Below are 26,989 nucleotides of genomic sequence, written 5' to 3' on the forward strand. Positions count from 1 at the left end.
AGGCAAGGACACATTAGTTAGATGTACAAATAATAAATGTTCGAATCTGTAGCCACAAAAATAGTTTATCTTACTTGTTAACCTGGATGGTTTAATTGGGTTGGAGGTTTCACCCCCTTCTGAGTTTTAATCTGCCTACTGGAGACAATAAATAAAGCTATTTGTCCACCATAAGGTAGCTTTATTATGTATTGAATTACAGTATCCATGTCAAAACCTGGATGGTGTATATAGTTTGAAGGTTTCACTCCCGTCTGAGCTTTAATCTGCCAAATAGGGACACTTAATAAAGTTATTGGTCCACCATAAGGTAGTTTTATTTCGTTTTCCCGTGTCAAAGGCACCCTGCACTCTGCGCACATGCCCACTCATACCTAGCTCTCAAAGGGACATCACTTGAGTCATCAAAACACTCCAAAGAGCTCCTTCCGTTGCCTCCTTTTGGTCTAGGTAAAGAAGTTGTAGCTCACACCATTGAATGAGCCCGGTGATAAAGCTGCCACTTGAGGTTGGGGGAGGGTCTTCATCCTAAATAGGAAAGATTTTCTTGAGAAATGAGTTATAGAACTTTTTCTTAGTTATGGGTGACCAACTACATCTCTTTGTGTGGTATGTTTATTTTTTTGGTGAACTGATGCATATTTAGGTCATAAAATGTTCTCCAGTCCCTCTTGTAGTTATAATAGTAAAGCTAAACTCTCTGTCCCTACTGCTGCTTAAACTGTAGTGGGAATCTCAACTCCAAAGTCCAACCCTTTCCTACTTTTGCTTAGGCAGGGGTAGGACACCTACAGAGTCCAAAACGTTCTGTACTGTTGCTTATACTGAGTAGGAATAGTAAATCTAACACTTCCAGAGTCCAACACTATCTTTAATATTGAATGGACTGAAGTGGTAATAGTAAATGTAACACCTCTAAAGTCCAACACTTTCTTTACTGTTGTTTAGACTGCAGTGGGAATGGTAAATATAACTCCTCAGGAAACCAATTCTTACCCTACTGTTGCTTATACTCGAGTGTGGATAGTAAAACAGAATGCAATACTTTCTGTGTTGCTGCTTACACTGGAGTGGGAATAGTAAATCTAATGCTCTTGGAGTCCAACACATACTTTACTGTTGCTTAGACTGTAGTGAAAGTAGTACATGTAACCCCGACTGGATTCCAACACATTCACTGCTGTTGCTTTGATTGGAGTAGGAATAGTAAATCTAACCCCTCCACTGTCCAACGTGTCCCCTACTGTTGCTTAGACTGAAGTGGGAACCTCTGAAGTCCAATATTTTACCTACTCTTGCTTAGAGTGGAAGGGGAAAAGTAAATGTAACCCCCCCTGTAGTCCAACACTTTCCCTAGTATTGCTTAGGCTGCAGTGGGAATAAGTAAATCTAACCTCCTCGCATTCCAACACTTTCCCTACTTTTGCTTAGACTGGAGCGGGAATAGTAATTCAGTAAATCAAACCCTTCCAGAGTTCACCACTTTTTTCGGTTAGCTTGGAGTGGGAATAGTAATGAAACCCTGTTTGTTGTGATGGGGTGGGATGTATAAATTAAGCCCTTGTAAGGTACTTAAGTTATGTTTGTTAAACCGCTTTCATAATAATTATTATTTTTATTGATATTTAGTTTATGTAGATTTGTATACAAACTGATTACACGTAAAGGTGTGCAGGCACTGGGCAGGTGTGTAGGTGTGTGGTCTCACAGTATTATTGGGAGAGCTTGGTCTTCAGCCTCTTGTGGAACCCAGGAGGGGTGGCAGAGTCTCAGACGTATTGAGGGAGGTTGTTCCATGTTTTGCATGCAATGTAGGAGAAGGAGCAATGTTTTGCTTTTATGAATGCGTGAGGTCTGTGCAAGTGACAGTGAGGCAAAGCATAGGTGTCTGGCGAGCTGGTGAACGTGTGTATGGCTTTTAACATATGCTGATCCTGCGTTGTGTAGGGCTTCGTATCTGTGTGTGAGAAGATTAAATCATCTGTGATTGGAGAGCCAGTGAAGCTTCTTGAGGTGTGGTGTGATGTGGGTGTGGTGTGGGCGGTCGAGTATGAATCTTGTGGCGGCATTCTGGACACTTCAGAGACTGTGTAGGAGTTGTTTGGGGATTACAGCATATAGATTGCTTGTTGAGCTTGTCATCTAGGATCATCCCTTGATTTCTTGCTTGATGTAGTTGTTGGTCCTAGCTCCGACAGCCACCAGGGGAGTCTCATGGGGAGGTCTCGTTGCTGAAGCCCAGTACTTCTGTCTTGTTGAAGCTGAGCTTCAGGCACTTAGTGCGACTTGAGCCTGCTACTATGGTCATGCAGTTGGTGTTGTTAGTTCTGGTTGTCGTTGTCTTCTCCATGAGGGAGAAGATTTAATATTCTATGTTTTTTATCTCAATGTGTGATGTTGCAAACATAAAAAGTGGCAAATAAGTCCATCCCTGTTCACCATATCCCTCTTTTTCATCACACTTGTTCAACTCCCATATTCATTCTGTTACTGAACACTAATAGTTACAACCTAATTTTCGTACTTTATTTGTAACGTAGCTTTTTTATTACAACTCTTATGATGGACTTTTAGGGGCTACATTGAAATTTGCACTAGCCACAAAAGAAATTGGGCATTGATAAAGGGGGCCAGGTAGCAAAAAGTAACAGCGGTAGCAAACAATAATCTTGTCTGCTGAATGCCACAGAGAGGTGTGATTTTCAAAGATATGTACACACCTGACAATAACCTAGACATATAGATATGGATATTTATCTTGCTCAGAAAGGGGAGGTTTTGCCAATAAAAATCAAGCTCACTCGCACAGAAATTCTGCCTATGTGGTAGAATGCCCATATGAGTAACTGTTCTTAGGAGGAGGTTTGTGGGTGGAAATGGCTATGGAATTTGGAGAACAACATGTATTTAATCAGGAATTTACTTTATTATTGACAGACGAAAATCCATTGCAAGGATGGGTTATGGTACAAAACACACCCAAAATTAATGACCATGTAAAGGAATGTGGCTCTACAAGGGGAAAAATATTTTTCCTGGAGAAACTGAAAAGTGTTACAAACCCACAAATGCAGTTCAGTGCCACGTTTACTAAGATATTTATAAATTCACTGATATTAATAGACCTCATGCCTGAGTAGCAATGCAGAACTGTGGATTAGGTAATGGCACATCTTCATTTCCCAATAACAGTATATTTTACATATTTACAATTTCATTACATTTCACAAATATCTATAATTGTAGGCGCCAGGACTGAGAGATTAATAAGGTAATTTAGAGTTTGGAGGAGTGACAGCCTTGCTGTAAATCTGTGATGCTCCTTTCACATCAAACCTGCAGCACCCCTGCTCTATTTAGAGATGGGTTAGGTGCCTTGTTTACAATGTTAGAGCTCCCACAGACTCTGTTGGTGTAAACATTTGACCTGATCGCCCATCTGCCACAAGCCTCTCAGGTCCAAGTGTCGTTTTCCCTGCACTGTTACCCAGGCCTGCCGTGCGAGGTATAGCGGTCCTAGGTAGGAAAATGCACATTGGCTCTCTACACATCATGACCATAATCTTTTTAGTTCTCAAGAAACAAACTTTCCCTATGAAAGTTTCTTTTTTGAAAACTAAAATCTTTGTCCAGTGGATGCCTCAAACATAGCACTGGCTTGGCAAAGCTTCAGTGCCTACAACAGAGTCTGATAGAGCGCTCTAGATATGGTGGCAGTTCTCCTCCATGGCCTCTGCTGATCGAGTGGGCTGATGGGCCACCCACCAGTATCTAAATAACCCAATATATGATTAGATGAGTGTCAGTCTATTTATAATCAGGTGCCAGGGCTGGAATTAAAACAGATAACTGCAGATTCCACAAGTGGCACTTGCGCTACTTGACCACTTCTACTACCATATGGAAATGAACACCTAAATAGTTTAATTTATGTAAATTAATACATATGTGAGATCTTCTAGGAATCTGTCACAGTTCTAGCTGTTTGGAAGTAATCATGTAATTCTATGAGAATTGTTACAAAGTGAGAAATACTCTTAAACAGTTGGTATAGACTAAAGTGAGTAAATTAACATATTTTCAAAGAGCTCTTTTGTGAATCAGAGTCAGTGATGGATAGGTTGATACAGGAATGTTGTGAGCATGACTGATGTTAGATTGTGTATTCGTTTGAATCCATTAGAGGATGTACAGACTAGTCATAGACAAAAGGATTGTGAGGAGAAGTGCACCAACTTCTCTCAAAATCTTTGTCCTACAGTTGGGTGGCCTGGATAATTATATACATGGATATGCAAAAGGCTCTGATTAGATGTAATAAGCTTATCTGGCTATTGTAAGTCTAGGGGGTTCTAGCCCAATTAAGTAACAATCATAGAAAGGAATGAAGGCAGGGTTCGTCAATGCTTGAAGTACGGCCCATTTGCCGCAGTAATTCAACTTGTTTGGGTTTACTAACGTTAACTTTGGGTGCAAGAGTGTAGGTAGAAGATGTACTCATGCTTATATGAGAAGCATTATGAGGCCACCTAGAGAAAGGTGACTTGGTTTTCTATAAGATGGCCAGGGTTGGCAAATAACTAGTATGGACGTTCTACTCTCATAAATGAGAAAAAACATACACCCTATTCTACAGTCACATATGCACATCCCCCTTGACTCATATTAAATTCAGTATTGCTGACTATCTGTGAAAGGCGTTTATTTGTTCCAGAGACATCTAGGACCACTTGACTAGTCAATGTATCTAATGTGGACAAGACGGTTTCAGAAACGGTCATCTTGAAAATGCCATTTTTTTCAGATGTTTTTCATTTATGTGAACATTCTATTAAAACAATTTCCATCAAACTCTCATTGCAGAAGCCTTTAAAACAGTGTATGAGATGACAGGGTTGTATAAGGAATACATAACATGTCAACCTTGTGGTGCATTGCATGTTTATTTCAGGTAATCACATTGGCACTAATTATTAATTTGAGGCAATGTCACTCAGAATAACTGAACTAAATATGTCGTAGAAGGGTGGATTCTGTTTTTTAAACCTGAAATGGCCCTTGAGTTGCATTTGGAACTTTACGAGAATTTGATCATATTAACTATTATATCAAGTATGTGTAATATACAAATTATTTTATTAAAGTGAAGCAATCCCAAATTACTGCGAACCCAAGGTGAAGAATGTCGGTAAAATAATTTAAGGGACACGTCAATAAAGTTGCTGGATCTCTTCTCATCCTAAAAGGATATCAGTAATTCAGTTATCACCCTTCATTCAACTGATCGGTGCATGTTGGTATGTATAGCGTTTCTTTGTTTCATTTGAAACAAATTAATTAACATTACTGATAACCATAATTCTACAACACATTGTAAGCTCTTGCAAAGGGTGTAATTATTGTTGTAATGTCATAAAAACAAGCAAAACTTACTTGTTGAAATACTGTGCGTTCTTTGTGAGAAGGCCTTGGTGTGGACATAAGAACAGCTCTTTAGAGGCAGCTTGGTTGGTCTTTCCTTGGAAGGTTCAGGTGTTGGGTCCTGTACAATATAGCCAAAACATTTCATTATAATATTAAACTGGTAATGGGTTTTTAATGGATCTCTCAAAATACAAACATAAATGGAGTATCCTGAGTATGAATCACTTCATAAATCAACTGTTTAGCCTACATGAACAGTTCATATAAAATATTGACGAAAACATAATGTTCTGTGACCACAGGTATAGTTGATGGGGATAGTTGGATCTTGGTTAATGAGAGCACTGGAGTATGAGTAAGTTGTACGTGGGGGAAGAGACACATAGGGGGTCATTCTGACCCTGGCGGCCGGTGACCGCCAGGGTCACCGACCACGGGAGCACCGCCAACAGGCTGGCGGTGCTCCCTCGAGCATTCTGACCGCGGCGGTTCAGCCGCGGTCAGAAGCGGAAAGTCGGCGGTCTCCCGCCGACTTTCCGCTGCTCGGGGGAATCCTCCATGGCGGTGGAGCGCGCTCCGCCGCCATGGGGATTCTGACACCCCCTACCGCCATCCTGATCCTGGCGGGTCTCCCGCCAGGAACAGGATGGCGGTAGGGGGTGCTGCGGGGCCCCTGGGGGCCCCTGCAGTGCCCATGCCAATGGCATGGGCACTGCAGGGGCCCCCGTAAGAGGGCTCCGCATAGTATTTCAGTGTCTGCAAAGCAGACACTGAAATACGCGACGGGTGCAGCTGCACCCGTCGCACCCCTGCAACTCCGCCGGCTCCATTCGGAGCCGGCATCCTCGTTGCAGGGGCATTTCCGCTGGGCCGGCGGGCGCTCTTTTGGAGAGCGCCCGCCGGCCCAGCGGAAATGTGAGAATGGCCGCCGCGGTCTTTTGACCGCGGTGCGGTCATTTGTCGGCGGGACTGTGGCGGGCGGCACAGTCAGAATCAGCCCCATAGTAGCGATCTGCGTTTAAATTGATCAAATATTTTGAATGTTGTTCATGTATATATCAGATCAAATTACACCTTTTTATCAGGAAACATTATAGAGTAGAGATCTGTGCTTAAAGTAGTGGTATGTTTTTTACACTCTTTATGTGGATTCGTAAATGTCTATATAATAGGCTATCTGTCATTTATTACTTGTCGCATTTTATATTTATGAGCTTTCATAAATTATTTTTAAACCGAATAAAGCTAATTTGACTGACTAAGTAGTTCACATCTTTAATTATGCATGTGACACAGTTTGATATTACACAAATATTTGTATAGCATAGTACACTCGTTTTTTGTCATTAACTAGGAGCCTTTGATTGTTGTGGTTTGCACTGTATCACTTGGCTTGAATGTGGTGACAATCACTTTGAGGTCACAGCATTCCCGGCAGTGTCAAGCTTCTCGGGGAGATTTGAATGTGGTCAGTTACAATCGGTTTGATCCCTGAGGAGGTTGGATAAACATGCTACAAACCTAATAAAGGTTTATGAAAAACCTTTGAAGTGAAAAGCGTATTCTTTTCACAGATCTAAAACAGGACCATTTTAACATTAAGTTTCATGGTTTTGGCATCATTAATTAAAAGATGAAATTAAAAAAATATAAAGTTTGATGAGCGGCTAACATGTTTGATGGAGCTCTCTGTCAAATATTTAATTCACTGACAGGAACAGCCATGACAGCAGGTTCTGTGAATTACTAGATTTATCCGCTGGGACAACCCTAAATACAGGTTACAGGTACTCCATCATGGCGATGGAGTATTTTACTCCATCGCCATGCCATAGTACAATCTGTAATTTGAACACTAAATCAAATTTTCCTAGGGCACCATCAGACCTTAAGAAGCCTTAGGGAGCCATGGGGCCCCAAATATACACTGTGATAATACCACCCCTGCTAAAGCCATGAAATGTACACAGTATATTGCTAACAGCTGCCGTAGTTACAAAAAAGTGCAATGTTTGCTGTTTGTCCATTCATAAAATGGCGAAAGATCCATGTCTTGGCTGCTGTTGGTTGACAGAGAATGCTGCAGTCCCTGGTGATTGTCAATTCTACTGCCTCTTCTGCAAAAAAAGCCTATTTTTACTTCTATATTGGCACATCCTTCGGCATTGCAGACTGGAATCAATAATAGAAGCAGAGCCACCAAAATGTTATCCACTCTTGTGAATCATGACTTTTTGTGCAACACTGTTTGTTTAATACGAGGGTTGGGTTGGGTAACTGAAGGTAACAATATGACCAATGCCTCTATTATCCATTTCTTCCCCTTGGAGAAGGCTGAGACTAGTCAGAGGTAGAGCTTTAACTGGGCTGTTGGTAGGTTTATCACTGTCAAGTTGATTCATTGGATAAAACCTTTCTTCCTGGATCAGGATCTGAGAGGTGTGAACCAAGTCTTGGTAAAATCCCGACTTGACTATGGACCAATGCCTAGGGTCATGCTATTCTATCTGGTATTCCTAAAACTCACCTTGGACCCACTCAGAGCTTCCCGCATGCCTTAGTACACTTCATTTTGAGAATCAGACGCTCTGATCTCATCACTCCAATGCTGCACTCATTATGTTAACTTTCTGCACCTATACTCTCCTGCTTGAAACACCTGCCTTAACAAAAATGTTCTTTGAACCACTTTTTCTAGATTTGCTCCTGGAATATGAAATTCTATTTTCAACCATCGCCTCTCAGTCCATTTTCACATGAGAATTATAATATTTTTTACTAGCTCAATACTTTGGTCCAGCCTGTCCACATTACGAACTCTGACAATTTTAGGATTCTTGATTTCACGCTTGAATTTTGGCACGTACTGATCAGATTTGTATTATTTTCCTACACCAGATACTACTGAATCTTACCACATGACAGCAAATATCATACATATTTTTGATCTGTTGTACTTCTCTTGGTGTGTTTTCGGTGCTGAACCACAGCCACCTTTGTTAATAATTGTTATGAACAATTTGTTTGCTTTCTGTCTGCGGGTTAGACTTCATCATGGATGTTGAGCCTGCTATTGTTTATGTTAATCTTTTATGTATAGTTGCGTTTCCCTTTGCTAAGTGCTATGATGTCCTTGAGCCTTGCAAGGGTTAATAATTAAAAAAAAACATGTAAAATAAAATCTGGATTTTTGTCACTTCTGTGTAAAAAACTTACACCCATTTACAGCACTTATTTCCAATTTTAATACAGGTATAACTACATAGCAGAATACATGCACATATTTCTACTTTCTTCACATGGCATTAATAATACCCACATCAGTGACAACCATTTTATCGACCTCTGTGTGATGAAAGGCAGAGAACGCCGCAGTGCAATATGAAGCAGTGACATTCAAAGTGACCACAAATTTCTAAAGTAAGACTCCGTATTAAACCAGTGAGCTACCTAAATGGCTACACCTGCTGACCAAGGGAATCTACTGCTACGATAGCTCAATGAGATTAGGCAAACTCTGCAGAAATCTGTATGCAAACAGTAGGACTTAGCCTCCAAAAGTGACAAAATGGCTAAGGGGGCTAACATTGCAGAGCACTGTGAGTAATCTAAAGGCCTTGGGTCTAAATCTTAGTATGATCATTTACTTTGAATTTGTGCAGGACTAGCTCAAACTGTTTATCATGCCAATAAAATGAGTACAATTATGTTTAGTAATAATTGCTATCTAGTATTAAGTGCCAATAAACTATTTTTGATTTCTGGAGTATGTATGGTTATAGTAATCATATAGAATTATAAATGGGTAACAGTGAATTACGGGGGTGTTTTTCAACCTGGAGTTCTGAGTGACATCTAATAGAGCAGAGTGAATGTCAAGTTGTTTATTATGTCACTCAGAACTCTGGGGTGAAAAACATCCATGTAATTCCCTTTTTACCTATCTATAATTTTATGCTATCTATACCCATGAAATCATCTGCCCCTGCCTTCATCCCCTACACAGGGTCAGAGGGGTAATGGAGGAACCACACAAAACAAAGCCCCTCCTCCCTGATCCAAATGACAAAAAGTACCTTAGCTGCCATCTTTGTCATATCCCAGCCTTTCTTCCCACGCCTGCAGCTGTGCTTTCTGCTTTCAGTCAAAGACGACAAGCAGCGCTACACTGACAGGCTCTCAGGGAGCCCTGCCAGCCTGGCATGAAAGGCCTTTATGACACAGCAGCAGAGGGTAATGGGTTTTGGTATCAGTTGTTGAGGCCTTATGGATGTGAGTTACCAGATTTAGATTAGCCATGCATAACATAGTTATTAATGTACAGAACATTACATAATTTGTTCGTTCAAGGGTACATCTTAATGTCCTTATCTCCTGTGAAGACACATCAAATCTTCAGGAATTCGTGGTCTCTCCTGTTGTAATGTACAGCTTTTGCTAACTTGGTTAAGTTGTATCTAGAAAATAGACTGCCTTTTAAGACAACTTGAAAATGATGTAAAGGGATGTACAAATCTACATTTTCCGTTCTTGATCACTTGTGAATAGGGACAGGGTGTTCTGGAGGGGTCTGAAAGTCCTTTTGACCTCTCACACTTAGGTGCAATGAGAGCACTTAACTACTACCAAAATAAAACAAATGATGTTAACTGCTACACTAATGGAAGAGGATACAAAATGTGACAATCAGCTGTGACTTCAAAATGGGAACAAGTAAACAGTTAATGTTTGGTGTCTTTGGAAATGTAATGAAAAAATCTTCTAATCCTCTCTTATGGTAACACCTCATTTTAAATTACAGTTTTCAAAATGTCACTTTTGGCATTTTCCTGGCTTTGCCATTTAGGGCCTGAGTCCTGTCTCTGGGTCACATGACTGGGTGTAGTTGACAGCTTTTCCTCCTAGACAGTCACACACGGTAGAGAGGTTAGGTGTGCCTGTATGGGCCATTACTGACTAAAGAGTCTTAATCTATAGAAATCAATGGATGCTTATTTTTAGGACAAAGTACCTGGCATGCGTCAAAAATAAAGCTGCACGGGTGAGCATGCATCGGAAAAACAAGCAATGCGTCAATGTCTTACTCGCAAGTGAGGCAGCACGCCAATTCTTTCTTCACCGGATAAGCGATGCATCTGTTTTCAGACAAGCAGCCTCAGGTCCGTGAGATGATGTTGAAGATTTTGCACCCATGGATGATGCGTGCAAAAAAACAGATGCACAGCATTGATGAATCCGCACTGAGCTTGTGATGCGTCAATTTCACCGGTGCTGCATTGATTTTTCAGCTGTGGTGCAGGCACTGCATCGATTTTTCTGCTGCTCGGCTCTGGTGCGTGGATTTTCACCTTGGGTTCATCAGTTTCTCCTTTCAAGGGCTCAGGGACTGGATGTGGCACCACTTGGCAGGTTAGGGGGTCTCAGCAAGAGAGCCCAGGTGCTTGCAGGTGAAGTCTTTGATGGCCCTGATACTTCAGAACAGGGGACAAGCTCAGTCCAAGCCCTTGGTGAAAGCTCAGATGCAGGATTCTCAGCAAAGTCCAGTCTTTGTCCTCTTTAAGGCAGAAGCAGCAACTACAGGCCAACCCAGTAAAGTACACACAGCAAAGGGGCAGTACTCCTCCTCCAGCTCTTCAGTTCTTCTACTTGGCAGAGGTTCCTCTTTATTTAGAAGTATTCTAAAAATTTGGGGTTTTGGGTCCACTACTTATACTAATTTATGCCTTTAAACTAAGCAAACTTCAAAGGAAAGTCTCTGTTGATCACAAGATCCTGCCTTGCCCAGGCCTGGCCCCAGACACACACCAGGGGGTTGGAGACTGCATTGTGTGAGGACAGGCACAGCCCTTTCAGGTGCAAGTTACAACTCCTCCCTCCCACTCTAGATCAGGAAGACTCATCAGGATATGCAAGATATACCTCAGCTCCCTTTGTGTCACTGTCTAGAGGGATTTCACAAAGAGCCCAACTGTCAGTCTGGCACAGAAGTGGATTTCATAGGGAGGCAGAGGCACAGAATGGTTAAGCAAGAAAATGCCTACTTTATAAAAGTGGCATTTTCAAACAAACAATCTAAAAAACAACTCAATCAAAAGATGTATTTTAAAATTGTGACTTCAGAAACCCAAACTCCCTATCTTCATCTGCTCCCAAGGGGGAACAGCACTTGAAAGACATTTAAAGGCAGTCCATATGTTAACCTATGGGAGAGATAGGCTTTGCATTAGTGAAAAATGAATTTGCCAGTATTTCACTGTCAGGACATGTAAAATACACCACTACATGTCCTATCTCTTAAATATACTGCACTCTGTCCATGGGGCTACCTAGGGCCTGACTTAGGGGTGACTTACATGTAGTAAAAGGAAAGCCTGGCAAGTGGGTACACTTGCCAGGTCGAATTGGCAGTGCAAAACTGCACACACAGACACTACAGTGGCAGGTCACAGACATGTTTACAATGCTACTCATGACGGTGGCACAATCAGTGCTGCAGGCCCACTAGTAACATTTGATTTACAGGCCCTGGGCACCTCTAGTGCACTGTACTAGGGACTTACTAGGAAATGAAATATGCCAATCATGGATAAACCAATCACCAATACAATTTAGACAGACAGCCTATGCACTTTAGCACTGGTTAGCAGTGGTAAAGTGCCCAGAGTCCTAAAGCCAACAAAACTGGTCAGACAAAATAGGAGGAAGGAGGTAAAAAGTTTGGGGATGATGGGCCAGGTCCAACAATATACAAAGAAGGCTTTGACATACTGTTACCAATGCAGATCCAAGAACCATGTTGGTAACTTTGCTGGTAGTCCCACAGTGGGCAACCGTTGCATGTCTTGCAAAAAATGAGGGTGCTTCCAAGTGGTATGCAGTAGCAAAACCCTTGTGCGCTTCAGTAACACTGTTGCGGATGTTGACTTGTGTACATATTACATCAGCAGTGTAGTTTTGTCTGTTGATTGGAATATGGTGTGCACATCTAAAGGTCCCACTTTTGATACTTTAATTGATGTCTTTTCTTTACAAGTTATGGCAGACTCTAGTTTGCCAATTACTATCTTCCTTGACACTATTTTCTGTGATAAATGGGGTTTGGAAAAAAGTTCTTTCTATACCTGATATTAATCATAAAGCATTTGGTGAGAATCCTATAGATATGTTTGGTTTCTTTATGGCAAGCATACGATGTCTGGGTAGGGAAACAATTACCAAAGTGTACGTTGCCATCAAAAGTAAGAATATCATTGGCTGGCAGGACCTAGCCAAAATGAGTCTATATCAGGTTGCTGGTTCAGGCACTCCAGTAGTGGCTGGTGACATGCCTCAGAAATTCATATGTGGCCTGGAGGATATGGTTGAGGCAATACTGGATAAGCACAAGGAGCTCTTCAGTGAACAGGTTGAGATCATCAAGGGTTTTGTTCACCAAATCAGGGTCAAACCTAATGTGAAACCATTCGTTCACAAGATGCCACAGATTATTTTGTCTGTCGGGGAAGAGCTTAAATAGATACTAAAGGACCTATACACCCAAGGCATCATAGAACCTGTAGAGTCATCTCAGTAAGCGGCTCAGATTGTAGTGGCTCAGAAAAAAACAGGTGAGATAAAGCTCTGTCCTGATTTGACAACCTTGAGGGCTTACATTTAATAGACTGCCATCCCCTACCTAGAATACAGGAAATGATGGCTAACTTAGGCAGTGCCAAGTGGTTCCCAATCATTGATTTGAGGTCAGTCTACCATCAGATTGCTTTAGATGAGGCCACTGACAGCTTTTTGTCAAAGCCTATGGTGCCTACAAATATCTTACACTGTCTTTTTGGATGACATCAGCTGCCAGTGTCTTTCAAAAGCTAATTAATGTTTTCTTTACCACTAAAAAAAGGGTCCAAACCTATCAGGATTACATATTTTCTTTGCAGTTTCTCTAAAAGAATATAATATCATTCTTGGCAAGATGTTTATTCATCCTAATGCACAGGGCCATGACAGTCAGAAAGGATAAATATAAATTTGCAACCAAAGAGTTGGAATATTTAGGGCACATCACATCAGAATCTGGTATCAAACCCAAATTTTCTTTGGTTAGGACCATCAAGGGCACCTACAAACCACAATGCACTTCACTCCTTCTTAGGGTTTGCTGAATATTAGGCACGCAAGGTGTGTTTCAGGGTATGCTCCAAAGGTGGAACTTCTCAGGTCTTCAGTTAGGAAAGGTCAAAAATGTATTTGGTCTCAGGAAGTAAAAACTGCTTTTGAAAAGGTAAAAGATGTAATTGTGTAGGCACCAGCACTTTCTGCATTCAGAGAAGACTGCACCTCAATAATCCCAGTGGATGCCAGTCTTCAAGGGCTAGGTGCTGTTTTGTGCCAGAAGATGAGAGGTACGTTTGCCTTTAGATCACTCAGAAACTTTGAGAAACAGTACAGTACTATGGAACAAGAGGCGTTGGCATGCATCTCGGAAGTTTGAAAGTTCAAGATGTACATCTGGGGCAGGTGGTCTGAACTTCATAGGGATCATAAACCCTTCATTTTTATCTTTCCAGGGGACATTCACAACAACGTGTCAGCTAGATTGACCAGACTTGTGTCAAAACTACATGGGTACACCTTCACTATTAGCCATGTCTCTGGTGGGGTAAATTTCAGGGCAGACTGCCTTTCTCAAATGCCATTGCCAGAGATTGATGCGGAAAATGACAAAGAAGATATAGAATGTGTTGCTTCCATTGATGCTATTCACGCTTTGCAAGATGGTGATTCCTTATTTACTGCTGATGAGTGGTTAAAAGCATGTCACGAGGATGATGTACTGAAACAAGTTGGCACTTACATTGTTAAAGGCTGGCCTGTTGTTAGATGTGTGCAGGTCGATTTAAAAGCATTTGCACAGGGATCCAGCGAGCTCTCACTTGTCAATGGGCTGATTTTTAGAGGTGATATACATATTCCCCTATCCAAAATGCACCCTTTCATCATTTTCAGAGCACATCAGGGACATCTTGGTACCACTAAGATATGCATGCAAATCAAGCAACACTACTGGTGGCCTGCCTCAGATAGCCAGGTGAAGTAGACAGTGGACAAGTGCCCTGAGTGCCTACTTTCAGACAAACATTGGAAGTTTGACAAAGCACCTTTGCATCCGGTTCCATTTCCTAACTCACCTTGGGACAAATTAGATCTTGACTTTTCAGGACCTTATGTTAGCTTGCCAGGGGAAATGATGTATGCCATTCTATTGATTGATTATTTTTTGAAGTGGTTATATTTTTATTTTGTGAACTTTGCCTCTACTGACATGGCTACTAAATTCTTGGAGCACGTATTCTCAATAGAAGGATTCTCAATAGAAGGATACTGATGTTAGTTTGACAGTTTAAGAGAAGGTTATCCCAAGGATTGTGGTGAAACAGGCCAAAATGACACAGGGTGGGAGCACTCACAGCCCTGACACTTACCCCTAGGTTGGCGATTATGGCCTAATTATACCATTGGCGGTACATACATACAGTGGCTACCATCCATCTGCCATATTATGAGCACTACCTGACTTTCGCCACGATAAGGGTGGAAATCTGGCAGTGTTCATAGTGGCAGAAGGTGGTAACCTGGCGCTGCTAACACCAGCACCACCACGCCAGTAGGCCACCAGCCGTATTATAATCAGTAATACGGGCTGGCAGTGTTCTGCTGGCGGGGCGCTGCTGGCAGTAGCAGCGTCCCTTACCGTTCCCTGCCGGAAGACCTCCTGGCCCAAGGTAAGTCGGGCGTCTGACAGGGGAGAGGGTGGGAGGGGTTTGTGCTGTGTATGTGTCTTGAGTGTGTACATGAATGTGTGTGTTGTGTTGTTTGCGTGGTTGTATGCATGTGAGTGAATGCGTGTAAGAATGGTGAAGTGAGTGCGTGTCTGCACGTCAGTGTGATTGTGTGTAAGAATGTGTGTGAGCATGTATGGAAGTATGTGTAAATGAATGCGTGTATGTCTGTGTGTGAATGAATGTGTTTATGTCACTGTAAGTGAATGGGTGTATACCTGGTACGGGTCGGTGTCTCAGTATGTGTATGCAGGGAGGGGGTGTGTGGGGCGCTGTGACTGTAGTGGGGGTGGGGAGGGGGTGATGTGTGCGTGTGTGGCTGTGGGGTCAGTTGTGTGCATGTATGGGAGTGGGGGTGAGTGAATGGATCAGAGGGGGGTGGGGGTTAGTTTGTGTATCGGGGTGGGGGGTGAGGAGACTGTTGGGGGGATGAGAGTGCCGCCTACCGGTGACAGGGAAGGAATTTCCTGTCACCAGTAGGGCCTACCGCCATGGTTTTCATGGCATTGCTAACATCACGAAAACCATGGTGCTAGGGCAGCTCGTAATGCCATGGGCGGTACTATGTCGGGTGCCAGGCTGGGGATAGACATCTCCAGCCCGGTGGGTCAAACCAGCATGGCGGTATGAGTGGAAAAAGTGGCAGGTTGACTGCAGCCAAGCTGCCAATCTTATAATGTGGCAGTATGTACCGCCAGTCTGTTGGCAGTCATACCGCCACATTATCTGTCTTCTGACCACCAGGGACATAATGACCACCTATGTCCTGATTAGAACACCCATTGTGGTAAGCAAAGGGCAGTCAGTTTTTACTTCCTCAACTAAAGTGGCAATAGTCAGTAAAGGTACAGTTTTATTAGAAGTCAAAGGCTGGTGGAATGTAGGGAATCTAGTGAGGCTATCTCATCAGAAGGCCAATATCATTAATCAGAATAAAAGTTCTAGCCTGGATTTGGATTGGACCCAATGGATACAACCTGCTGGAGGTAACCAGCTTGCTACCCCAGGTCGTGGCTCAGTCACCAGAGCAGCTGAATGTATTCACACCTTCATTTGTAATCTACCCACAGCGCATGCACTAGGTCTTGTAAATTTAGGAGATGTGGTCAATTCAAGGACTACGTGATATACTAGTGTTGGTTTCCCTCCTAATATCTTTTCTTAAAGGTTTTAAGATTATAGCATTGCTCTGTTTTTGACATGTATTTGGCTGAAATATCTTAATTTATTTATTTTCTCCGTTGTTTTGTTGAGGGGAAGATTAAGTTGTATATATCTATATGATTCATGGTGCATCTCCCATTGCTGAAAACCCACTGAAACTCTCCATATATTAAAGGAACATTTTGACAAAATTATTTCATTATTTTATGATGTACAAGGCCTTAATCCCCAGCCATGTTAAACATTAACGGTTTATTTTTCCTATGTTCAGCACAGAAGAGTGCACTGCACACTACAGCTCTCATTCAGGGGTAGTTAAAGAGCCTGATGACGAGTGCCCTAGAAAACGACAATAGCTGTGCTGACAGCCGTTTGTCACAGGATTGCAATCATGCATGGTGTGATATTTATCACACCCAGTAATGTCCGTGTCCAATAATATTTGGGCAAGGCAGTAAATTGCTGCAAGTCAAACGTGTGGTAATTTGAACGAGAAAAAAGCCCGATAAATACCAGGGCTTGGGCATTTTGGTACAGCAAGCATTAAAGTCCATATTGAATGCCCCATATGCACGGCAAAACTCATAATAGGTGGCATTGTATTGCACCTGATAACGTCTTGAACCCAGAGGTATCGGATTTTATCAAGGGCGACTCTGTGGACGCCTCCAGGACACTCATAATCAGATCCAAAGACTTGAAAAAAATGTCAGTGTCCAAAGCAAAAATTCTAGTAAATGATACAGTAGCCTGAATTGACCAATATGCATTATACATATTTCACAGAAACTAAGAGTACATGTTTGTTGTACTTTACCATTAGCTATTAACCTGCCGCGTGGACACTCTGGTAATAATAATAATAATAATAATTACAATAATAACAATAATAACTATAATCACAAGAATCATAAGAATAATAGGAATATTAACAACAACAATATTTATTAAGGCATTTTGCTCTTAAAGCATACAAAGGTATTCACTTTACACTTAGAATGGCAACAAAAATTTAATGCAAAGTACAGCTTGTAAAAATCAAACAAAAGCAAGTCCAAAAGTGAATTTTTCTGTTTGCAACAACAAAACAATGGCTCTCTGAAACTTGTGCCTTTAAAGCTAAGAAATAAAGGTAATTTAAAAGAAATCTGGGTATAAGGAAGTAGGGACAAATTATCAACAGATCTAGAGCCAAGGAAGCAGGCCTTTCAATTTGCATCCAGTGTCAATCTCCATTGTAAGATTTCCTTACGCAATCGCTGAAAAGTAGCTAGGTGACATAATTGAATCAAGTATCCCTTCCTAAAGAAAGAAAAGATAATTCAGACCTGCCAACTCGTGCGTGTCCCACGATTTAGGATCCCTTCACCTGGTCACCCGGTGAGGAACCAAAGTCACACAGTGACAGGGAATTTGAGCTGAAAACCATTCTACACAGGGGATTTTCAGCTCATTTTCAGAAGCAGTAAGTAGTCGATGTCTATTAAAAGGTGTGAAAACACCCCAGGACATCGGCAACAGCCTCGATGACACTTTGGTTATTGTTTTTTTTTGGGGGGGGGCTTGGTGAGGGGCATGCTGCTTCGTAGGTAGCTCTCGGCATGAGGCCCCGTGCCTTCCTCACATGGTGAAATTAATTTGTAAGTTGGCATGTATGACAAATGTATGTATGACCTGGATTCCAGAAAATTGATATTTTCACATAGGATGGCTACAGAGGTAATAATTCACTAATATGACTAAGGATTTAATGGAGAGACAAATGCTCATGAGAAGCTAACACCAAAACAAAAACAATGGTCTTGAACAGATTGACCTAATTCATTACACCACAACACAGAGGCGCTTCTAAAGCCCTGCCGGAAAACACTGGAGACAGTAACTTGCTCTATTTCATAGCATGTTTGAAAAATACAAAGCGTTCCTACTCTAGCAATACATTTCACGGATGGAGGGCCCACTTTCACACTTCATACTGTGATGAAGGCACTAGAGAATGCACAAAATCGTGTTTAAATATCTGTCGTCCAAATAATGAAAGGAGGGGTAATAAGAAACACCTACATTCTCACAACAATACAATGCTAGGGAAACAGTTTCCCTGTGGCTCAATCAAGAGGCCTCCATGTTGGCAATGAAAGTGTACGAGACCTGCCATTAGAACTAAAGTCTTGGGTGCAGTTTAGTCCGAAAACATCTTCCTCACTAGTGTCTGGGAAAATATGGTTTCAGGTATATTTTGAAGTAATGTATATTTTAAGACTAAACTTTTCTCTATTCAGCATTTATAGCAAGCTTATTATTAGAGCAATATTTGCAAAATTCACATAGCTGGCACTCGAGCTGGCACTTAAGGACAATACTTATGCATGACCAAAATGGTTGGACCTATGTGCAGAGCCTCAATGTACCTTTTACCAGTATTAGGAAAAATATCTCGCTGTTTTTAACACTCCAGAAAGACCATCAGATGCAATATGGACCAAAACACATACCTGCTGCAGACCATTGTTCACTCTTTTCTAGCTAAACAGATATCATCCCTGACCTGAACCTGCACCCACTTGTTAGTTTGCAACACTTTTGCTTTACAAAACAGTCAGCAGAGATACCAACAAGGCCAGTTTCTTCCATGGATTTTCTCCATCCATTACATTGTTTTTCCTGAAACAGCAGCATAAAACAACCTAGGGTTTCATCCCATCATGGGTATAAATCTGAAGGATTCTGGTTTCTGCCCACCCAATTTTTGCCAAAAGACCGTGCAGTAAATAAGGCTCATTCTGATTTTGTGCAACAAAAATGGGGAATGTAAAATTAGCAGCCTTTTCCCAATTTCAAGGTCAGAAACTCAGAATGGAAGTCAACCCCACCTTCCTAAATGAGATGTTTGAACTCCTCATCTTCTTCTCCTATTGGTCACACTCTTCTTTGCGGATTTAACATCAGGTGGTACAAATCCTCTGACTTAGTCACTTCTCAAATTGCTTTGTTCCTCTGTTTGAACACCTCTATCTCTTCCATGTTCCTCCCCTGACTTTAAAATTGAATTAATTAATTAAAATTAAACTCTTCCTTTGAATCTTCTCATGTTTGACATAATCATGACACTCTCAAGAAAAGCCCTGCACAACACCAAGACCTCCAGTTGGTTCTCTTTTAACCTCATTGTCAAGTTACTCTGTGTTAGAAGAAGTGAAAGACGGTAGGTAGTCATAAAAACAGCTATGACAGTTACTCAGCTTTAATTAAAAAGAAAAGATTCAAAATTCTCCACCATCTCAACTAGAGCTGCTAGACTCAACTTTCAAAGGAACATCTCTAAGATTAGGCCAAATACATTATTTTATATTATTCATTTTGAAATCAGTGCCCTCTCCTCTCTGGTCTGATCTGTCCAGATGTAACAAATTATCTTAATTTTCCACTGACAAAATAAACTATCAGGCAGGAACTTTACACCTATAATAAGATCTCTTCAGGGTTGGTGGAACTACTCAACAGTCCTCTTCCTCATTTCACCTATCTATCTAATATTAAACTAATCTCTAAATCCTTTTCCTATTTTAATTAAATTATGCCAATTAGGCCTGGGTGTCATTTCAATTATGTTGGAGTAATTGGAGTAACTTTTGTAATTGTGCATTGCTCTTTGATGCAGAATTACCAACAATGAGGCTATTACTCCTGCTTGCATAACTAAGAGCATTTGGGGGGAGGAATCATACCACAAGGGCACATTTAGCGAGCATAAGTGGCTGCTCGCGCTCTCTATAAAAAATATTTTCTAGCGTAACATGCATCCTTATGTGCAATTTGGGTGTGAGGGTACATTTTGTGCTAAGCAAACAGTGTGTTAAATGCTGAGAGTATGTTGGGGTTAAATCCTAACCCAAGAGCACATATAGCACTATTCCGTAGCACAAAATGCATTTTCACACCTTTTGTGGATGTGAGGAGGCATTTTACACTATGAAAGCAGTGCTAAAGCCGGGAATAAGTTGGAGGAAAAGGCCTACCCCAAGAGCACATTTAGGGCCAGATGTATGAAGAAACCACTTTGCGAATCACTAATAGCGATTTTTAAGAAATCGCTATTTCTGATTCGCAAAATGGTATCATATTTGCGATTCGGTAATAGCAATTTCTTGAAAATCGCAAATGCTATTACTGAATCGCAAATAGCGATTCTGAGCCCATTTGCACCTATGGGCCTGGCCCATATTTGCAAATTTTTTGCATTTCCCAAATTGCGAATTCCTAATTGGAATTCTCAATTTAGGAAATGCAAAACCCCAGGGTGCTGGGGGCCTAAGGCCCCCTCTGCTGCACCCCAAAAAATATTTCAGGACATGTAAGGCGCACACATGCCAAAGTGGCATGTGTGCGTTACATGTCAATTTTAAGAATGCATTTTTAATGCATTTTTAAAATTTGCACATGGTTACAACCAAGTTTTACCTAAAACTTGGTGGTAATTGCGATTCCTTAATGCACAATTCACATTAAGGAAAAGCTTGATTCATGTGCTTAAGAAATCACACATAAGGATTCCTTATTTGCGATTTCTTATTTAGAGAATTGCAATTTGCGATTCTCTAAACGGGCTCGCAATTTTAAGGAATTGCTATTTTAGCGATTCCTTAACATTGCATAGCGAATGCCTTTCATGCATAATGAAAGGCATTTTTGCATTCGCAAACGGCCATTCGTACCGTTTGCCAATGCAAAATGCTTGATACATGTGGCCCTTAGTGAGTGTGAGTGGCTCCTCGCAGCTGCTATTAATTTTCTGGTGCATTTAGCTCTATTTTTTGGTACAAAATGCATTCTCACACCCATTGTGGACGTTTGCACTATGAAATAACACTAAATGCAGAATTTCTCTTCTTGCATACTTAAGCATAATCTTACTGAATTCTCTGGTAATTCCGCATGATTCGGCTACACTGCTACACTGTTATGCCCACTTTTAATGTCAATCGCTGCTCATACTCCAGTAACCCGATGCCTCCTACAATTGTCAAAGACATAGTTCAGGTCTTTCTTTCTCACTAGCTTGCCCTAACCAGTTCATCTATTTAGAATGATGTTTTTTTTTAACAAACTGTGTTAAAACAGCCCATGTAAAACCTCTTCTTAAAAAACGTAGGGCCTGATTTAGATATTGGCAGATGGGTTACTCCTTCACAATGGTGACGCATATCCTGTCTACTGAAATCTAAATCCTATTGAATATAATGAGATTTAGATTTCGGTGGATGGGGTATCAGTCACTGTTGTGATGGAGTAACCTGCCCACCAATATCTAAATCAGGCCCTTAACCTTGACCCTTAAGATGCTTAAATGTAGCACTCTCTATCAAATGTGCCTTTTCAGGTCAAGGTTAATGAGAAATGTGTATCCTAAAAGTTAATAAAACACACAGAAGAGAGTGAGATTTTGGGTATGTTACAGTCTGACTACCGGGATGGTCACATCACAGAATCTGGAATATTTATGGTGATCGATGAAATCCTCTACACCACTCATAAAACCACCACTGCCTCATTATCCTACCAGATTTAACAATGGTCTTTGATACAATAGACCATAAAAGTCTTCTTCACACTCTGAAAAATGGGATGGAATTCAGGGGATTTGTTGTTCAGTTGTTTCACTCTTATTTATCAGAACCTCTCAAACCTTTAAAGTTGGTATGCTAAGGCCCATTCTCCTTATTATGTATGTTGCACCCATATCTGAACTAATTAAAGATCTGTCTTTGATTTCACCAATGAATAGGTGATACTCAGGTCTATCTCAAGTCAAACTCCTCTGACTTCACTTCACAGAATCCACAAGTGAATGTAGCTAAAGCACCTTAACTGTAATATATCGAAAACTAAATTTCTCCTCCACACACCCAAAGCTGACCCAGCTACCAACGTAATCTAGTTTCAATGCTTAAGGTCCGCAGCTGTCACCTCAAAACTAGTCACCTTTGCTACATCTCTGGCTTCCCTTCTTGACTCCAGCATTAATCTTAAAAGCCCCAGCCATGGTATGGCTATGTTGATCAGATACCACCGCCACAAACTCAAGAAGCTTGACTACATTCTCTACTTCCAGCATCTGAAGCTGGCATCAGAGGTTATGGTAATCTCCTGTCATGACTATGGGGGTCATTCTGACCTCGGCGGTAAAAGGCGCTTACCGCCGGTCAGAAGACCGCCATAACACCGCCGCGGTCGCGGGAAACCGCCACGGTCATTCTGACCCGCTACTTGAAATCCTCCAAAAACCCGACATCCACAAAAGTCCGCCACACCAAAGGTCAGCGAAAAAATGGCGATGACCAAACCTCCACCGTCACGCCAACACAAATACGCCCATGCCATTACGACCCACGAATCCACGCGGCGGTCTTTCAACTGCGGTATTCCATTGGCGGTACACACCGCCGCGCTCAAAATACACACACCCTTTCAAAACACAGCCACATTGGACAATTTGAAATACACACACCTGATACACATACAAACACCACTCCCACACACCCAACACAATATAAAACACACACCCACATCACCCACAAACCCCTACGACCACAATTGCGAATTAAGGACAGAGAGAGACAGCACTGCTTAGAGTAGACCATCACACAGAGGCAAATCACAACATCACCCACACAATTACCACGCACAAAACATCCCTCACCTCATCCACACCACCCCATGGCACCCCAAAGACACCCCAGGTTCTCTGACGCAGAACTCAGGGTCATGGTGGAGGAAATAGTTAGTGTAGAGCCCCAGCTCTTCGGGGCACAGGTGCGGCACACAACAATTGCTAGGAAGATGGAGCTATGGCAAAGGATAGTGGACAGGGTCAACGCGGTGGGAAAGCATCCACGCAATCGAGATGACATCAGGAAGCGGTGGAACGACCTACGGGGGAAGGTGCGTTCCATTGTATCAAGGCACAACATTGCGGTGCAGAAGACTGGTGGCGGACCCCCACCTACTCCCCCAGAATTTACAGCATGGGAGGAGGAAGTCTTGCACATCCTGCATCCTGAGGGCCTCGCAGGAGTAGGCAGAGGAATGGACTCTGGTAAGTCAATTCTTAACTACTTCTTCCCACCCCCACCCTACCTGCATGCCAGCACATACCTCCACCCCACCCCCAACCCCATCACAACAACTCCTTGCAAATGGCTCACAACCCAGCCATACCAACACCAAGCCCTGCATGCGACCACAAACCACGGACACCCATCACCAAAGCATGCCCACTGCACACACACATCACCCCCACAAGCCACCCTCACAAAAGCCCCCACAAGGGAATACCTGCACTTAGGTACACGGCCACCCACCCATCACACGAAATGCCACACACAGAAGCAATACCCATACCCTTATACCCCTGCAGGACCCGAACGCCACCACACCGCCACGGAGGGTACAGAGATGTCCATCCCACCCCCAGAAGAGGCCCCCAGCGATGACAGCAGCTCTGTCTCCCTGGACCCAGATGACCAGCCCGGCCCATCGGGGAACTCTGGACAGTCGGTTCCCCACAGACAGCCACAGGCTACAGCAGACCTAACCCCCTCTGGGAACACCAGCACAGCTCCCACCCAGCGGGCCCATGCCTCTGTCTCCAGGACACGTCAATCAGCGGTGTGTCCGCCACTACAGGGCACCCAGGTTGACCCACCACCCCAACAACAACAAGGACCTGGGGGCAGTGGTAGTGGGCACCCCGTCCAGGGGACAGAGGCCCAGGAGCACAGGGGAACTGGGAGGGCTGCTGTGCGACAGGGGGGGGGACAGGCCCAGGGAACCCACTCTCCAAGAGGCCCTCTCCTCCATCATGGGAGCCTACCACCACTCCCAGGAGACGATGGCGACGGTACTGGCCAGGTTCCAGGAGATCCAGGCACAGCAGGAGGAACGGTACATGGGGTTCAGAGAGGAACTGAGGAACATTGGTTCCGCAATGGGGACCATCGTCGTGGCCCTTCACCAGATAGTCACCACATTGCGGGACCATGTGGCACCCCAAAGGGCCCCTGTCACTAACCCAGACCAGGAACAGCCTACCACCTCCGCCGGCGCTAGTGGACAGGAGGCCCCCACACAACAACAGGCCACCAGAACCCCACCTCCTGCTGAAGAAGAACCACCCCGCAAGCGGAACCTGAGATCTCACAAGAAGACAGAGTAGGATGCCAAGACCCCGCCAGCATAAGATACCCCCTGATGTCATCCCACTGTCCCACATTGTCACCCTGTCCAACCTTTAACTGCCCCTGCTCCATCCTTCCACAGGCATATGGACAATGCACCTGTCAGACTGAGAACTGGACTCTGCCATGGACATTACTCCACCCCCACCCATCACCGTTTTACAATCATGTACCTATATGTAGCACTTTAAATAAATCACTTATTGCACTTAAAATAACAGGAGTCTGCTTGTATTCTTAACAAATGTCTTACACATAATGGTGCAATATTGTTCAGTTACATTGTGATGACAACATACCAATGTCAATAAGTTTTAGTCCATGGGCAAACAAAGCAGAAGTCACGCAGTGGGTCATACAGCTCTGAAAAGGGAAGGGAAAGTCACAAATCAGTTAACAGGAACTGGGGGGAAACACAGACAGTAGAGAGGCAGGAGGCCTTAAGCAAATGTAAAATGGCGTGGGTGATTCTTACCTGTGTGCTACTGAAAATACTGTTGTATGACTGTATCCCTGTTGTCCGTGTCATCCCCGTCGTCTTCCTCCTCTTCACTCTCCACAGGCTCCACAGCTGCTACAACCGCACCATCTGGACCATCCTCCTGCAGGAAAGGCACCTGGCGTCGCAAAGCAAGATTGTGAAGCATACAGCAGGCCACCATGATATGGCACAACTTCTTTGGTGAGTACATTAGGGATCCACCTGTCATATGCAGGCACCTAAACCTGGCCTCAGGAGGCCGAAGGTCCTTTCTATTATCCTCCTAGATCGCCCATGGGCCTCATTGTACCGTTCCTCTGCCCTGGTCCGGGGATTCCTCACTGGGGTCCGTAGCCACGACAGGTTGGGGTAACCAGAGTCACCTAATAGCCACACACGGTGTCCCTGTAGCTGTTCCATCACATAAGGGATGCTGCTATTTCGCATGACATATGCGTCATGCACTGACCCAGGGAACTTGGCAACATGGGAGATGTACTGGTCAGCCAAACAGACCACCTGGACATTCATCGAATGATAACTTTTTCTGTTTCTGTACACCTGCTCACTTTCTTTGGGGGGGACCAAAGCCACATGGGTCCCATCAATGGCACCAATGATGTTGGGGATATGTCCAAGGGCATAGAAATCACCCTTCACTGTAGGAAAATCTCCCACCTCAGGGAACACAATGTAGCTCCGCATGTATTTCATCAGGGCAGACAACACTCTGGACAAAACCTTTGAAAACATAGGCTGAGACATCCCTGATAACATGGCCACTGTTGTCTGAAAAGACCCACTTGCCAAAAAATGGAGTACTGACAGAACCTGCACCAGAGGGGGAATCCCTGTGGGTTGGCGGATGGGTGACATCAGGTCTGGCTCCAGCTGGGCACACAGTTCCTGTATAGTGGCACGGTCAAGTCTGTAGGTGAGTATGACATGTCGTTCTTCCATTGTCGACAGGTCCACCAGCGGTCGGTACACGGGAGGATTCATCCTTCTCCTCGCAAGTCCCAGCGGACGGTGCCTAGGAAGGACAACATGGAGCACAGAGTCAAGCAACCCACAGGTTCGTTCACACAGCTTGCACAGTAAACGAATCGCTATGCATTGAAAGGCTTGTATGAGTGGCAATGCAAGGCCTAGGCCTGTGTGACGCAGTATAAATTATGCCATGTGGGCCCTTGAAATGGCGGCTGCCTGACCTGTGAAGTGTGACATTGGGATGTGAGGTCAATGCACTGGCGTGGCACACCGTGGCGGTAGGCGGTCGAAGACCGCGGTGCTAAGCCGCATTGGTTAACATTGAACCCTATGGGTTTCAGTAGACAATGACGATGTGTGCCGGCGGTTACGGTACGCACCGCGGTGGTACGCACCGCCGCGGGCGTGACCGCCATTTTCTATCTGATTAATCACTCGAGACCTGATCATCCACAGGAGAGGACCTATACTGCAAGTGCTGCTGTGACCTCGGTCTGGGAGATACAATGGCTGCTGCGACTGGGGAAAGGGCCCCGGCCTTCACTTCAGAAGAATTGGAGAAACTTGTTGATGGGGTCCTCTCCCAGTATGCGCTACTCTACGGTCCTCCAGACCAACAGGTTAGTACACAGGGTGCACGTTGAATGGGCTATGCCTGTGTTGAGTGGGGTGGATGTAAGATGGTGGGGAGGTGAGCGAATGAGGAGTGCAACGCACGACAGATGACAGCATGTGCCACATGGCAAGGTTGGGGACGGGGGGGCACTCACATTGACCAGGCAGAAAAGTGATGATATTTCCTTTCCCACCCTGTACATGTCACATAGGTCAGCGCCCATCAGAAGATCGAAATTTGGCGT

At 43.4% G+C, this 26,989-nt stretch overlaps 1 protein-coding gene across 4 annotated transcripts in view; it reads right to left on the minus strand.

Annotated features, from left to right (window-relative positions):
• IL16 (interleukin 16) overlaps positions 1-26,989 on the minus strand; it is a 470,913-nt gene that overhangs the window by 222,048 nt on the left and 221,876 nt on the right. For all 4 annotated transcript variants that reach the window (XM_069222586.1, XM_069222587.1, XM_069222584.1 and 1 more), the window contains exon 3: positions 5,434-5,542. In XM_069222586.1, the coding sequence (XP_069078687.1) occupies positions 5,434-5,542 (109 nt within the window). The remainder of the gene's footprint in view (positions 1-5,433; positions 5,543-26,989) is intronic.

This window comes from Pleurodeles waltl, chromosome 3_1, assembly GCF_031143425.1.
Source record: "Pleurodeles waltl isolate 20211129_DDA chromosome 3_1, aPleWal1.hap1.20221129, whole genome shotgun sequence".
Lineage (NCBI taxonomy): Eukaryota > Metazoa > Chordata > Amphibia > Caudata > Salamandridae > Pleurodeles > Pleurodeles waltl.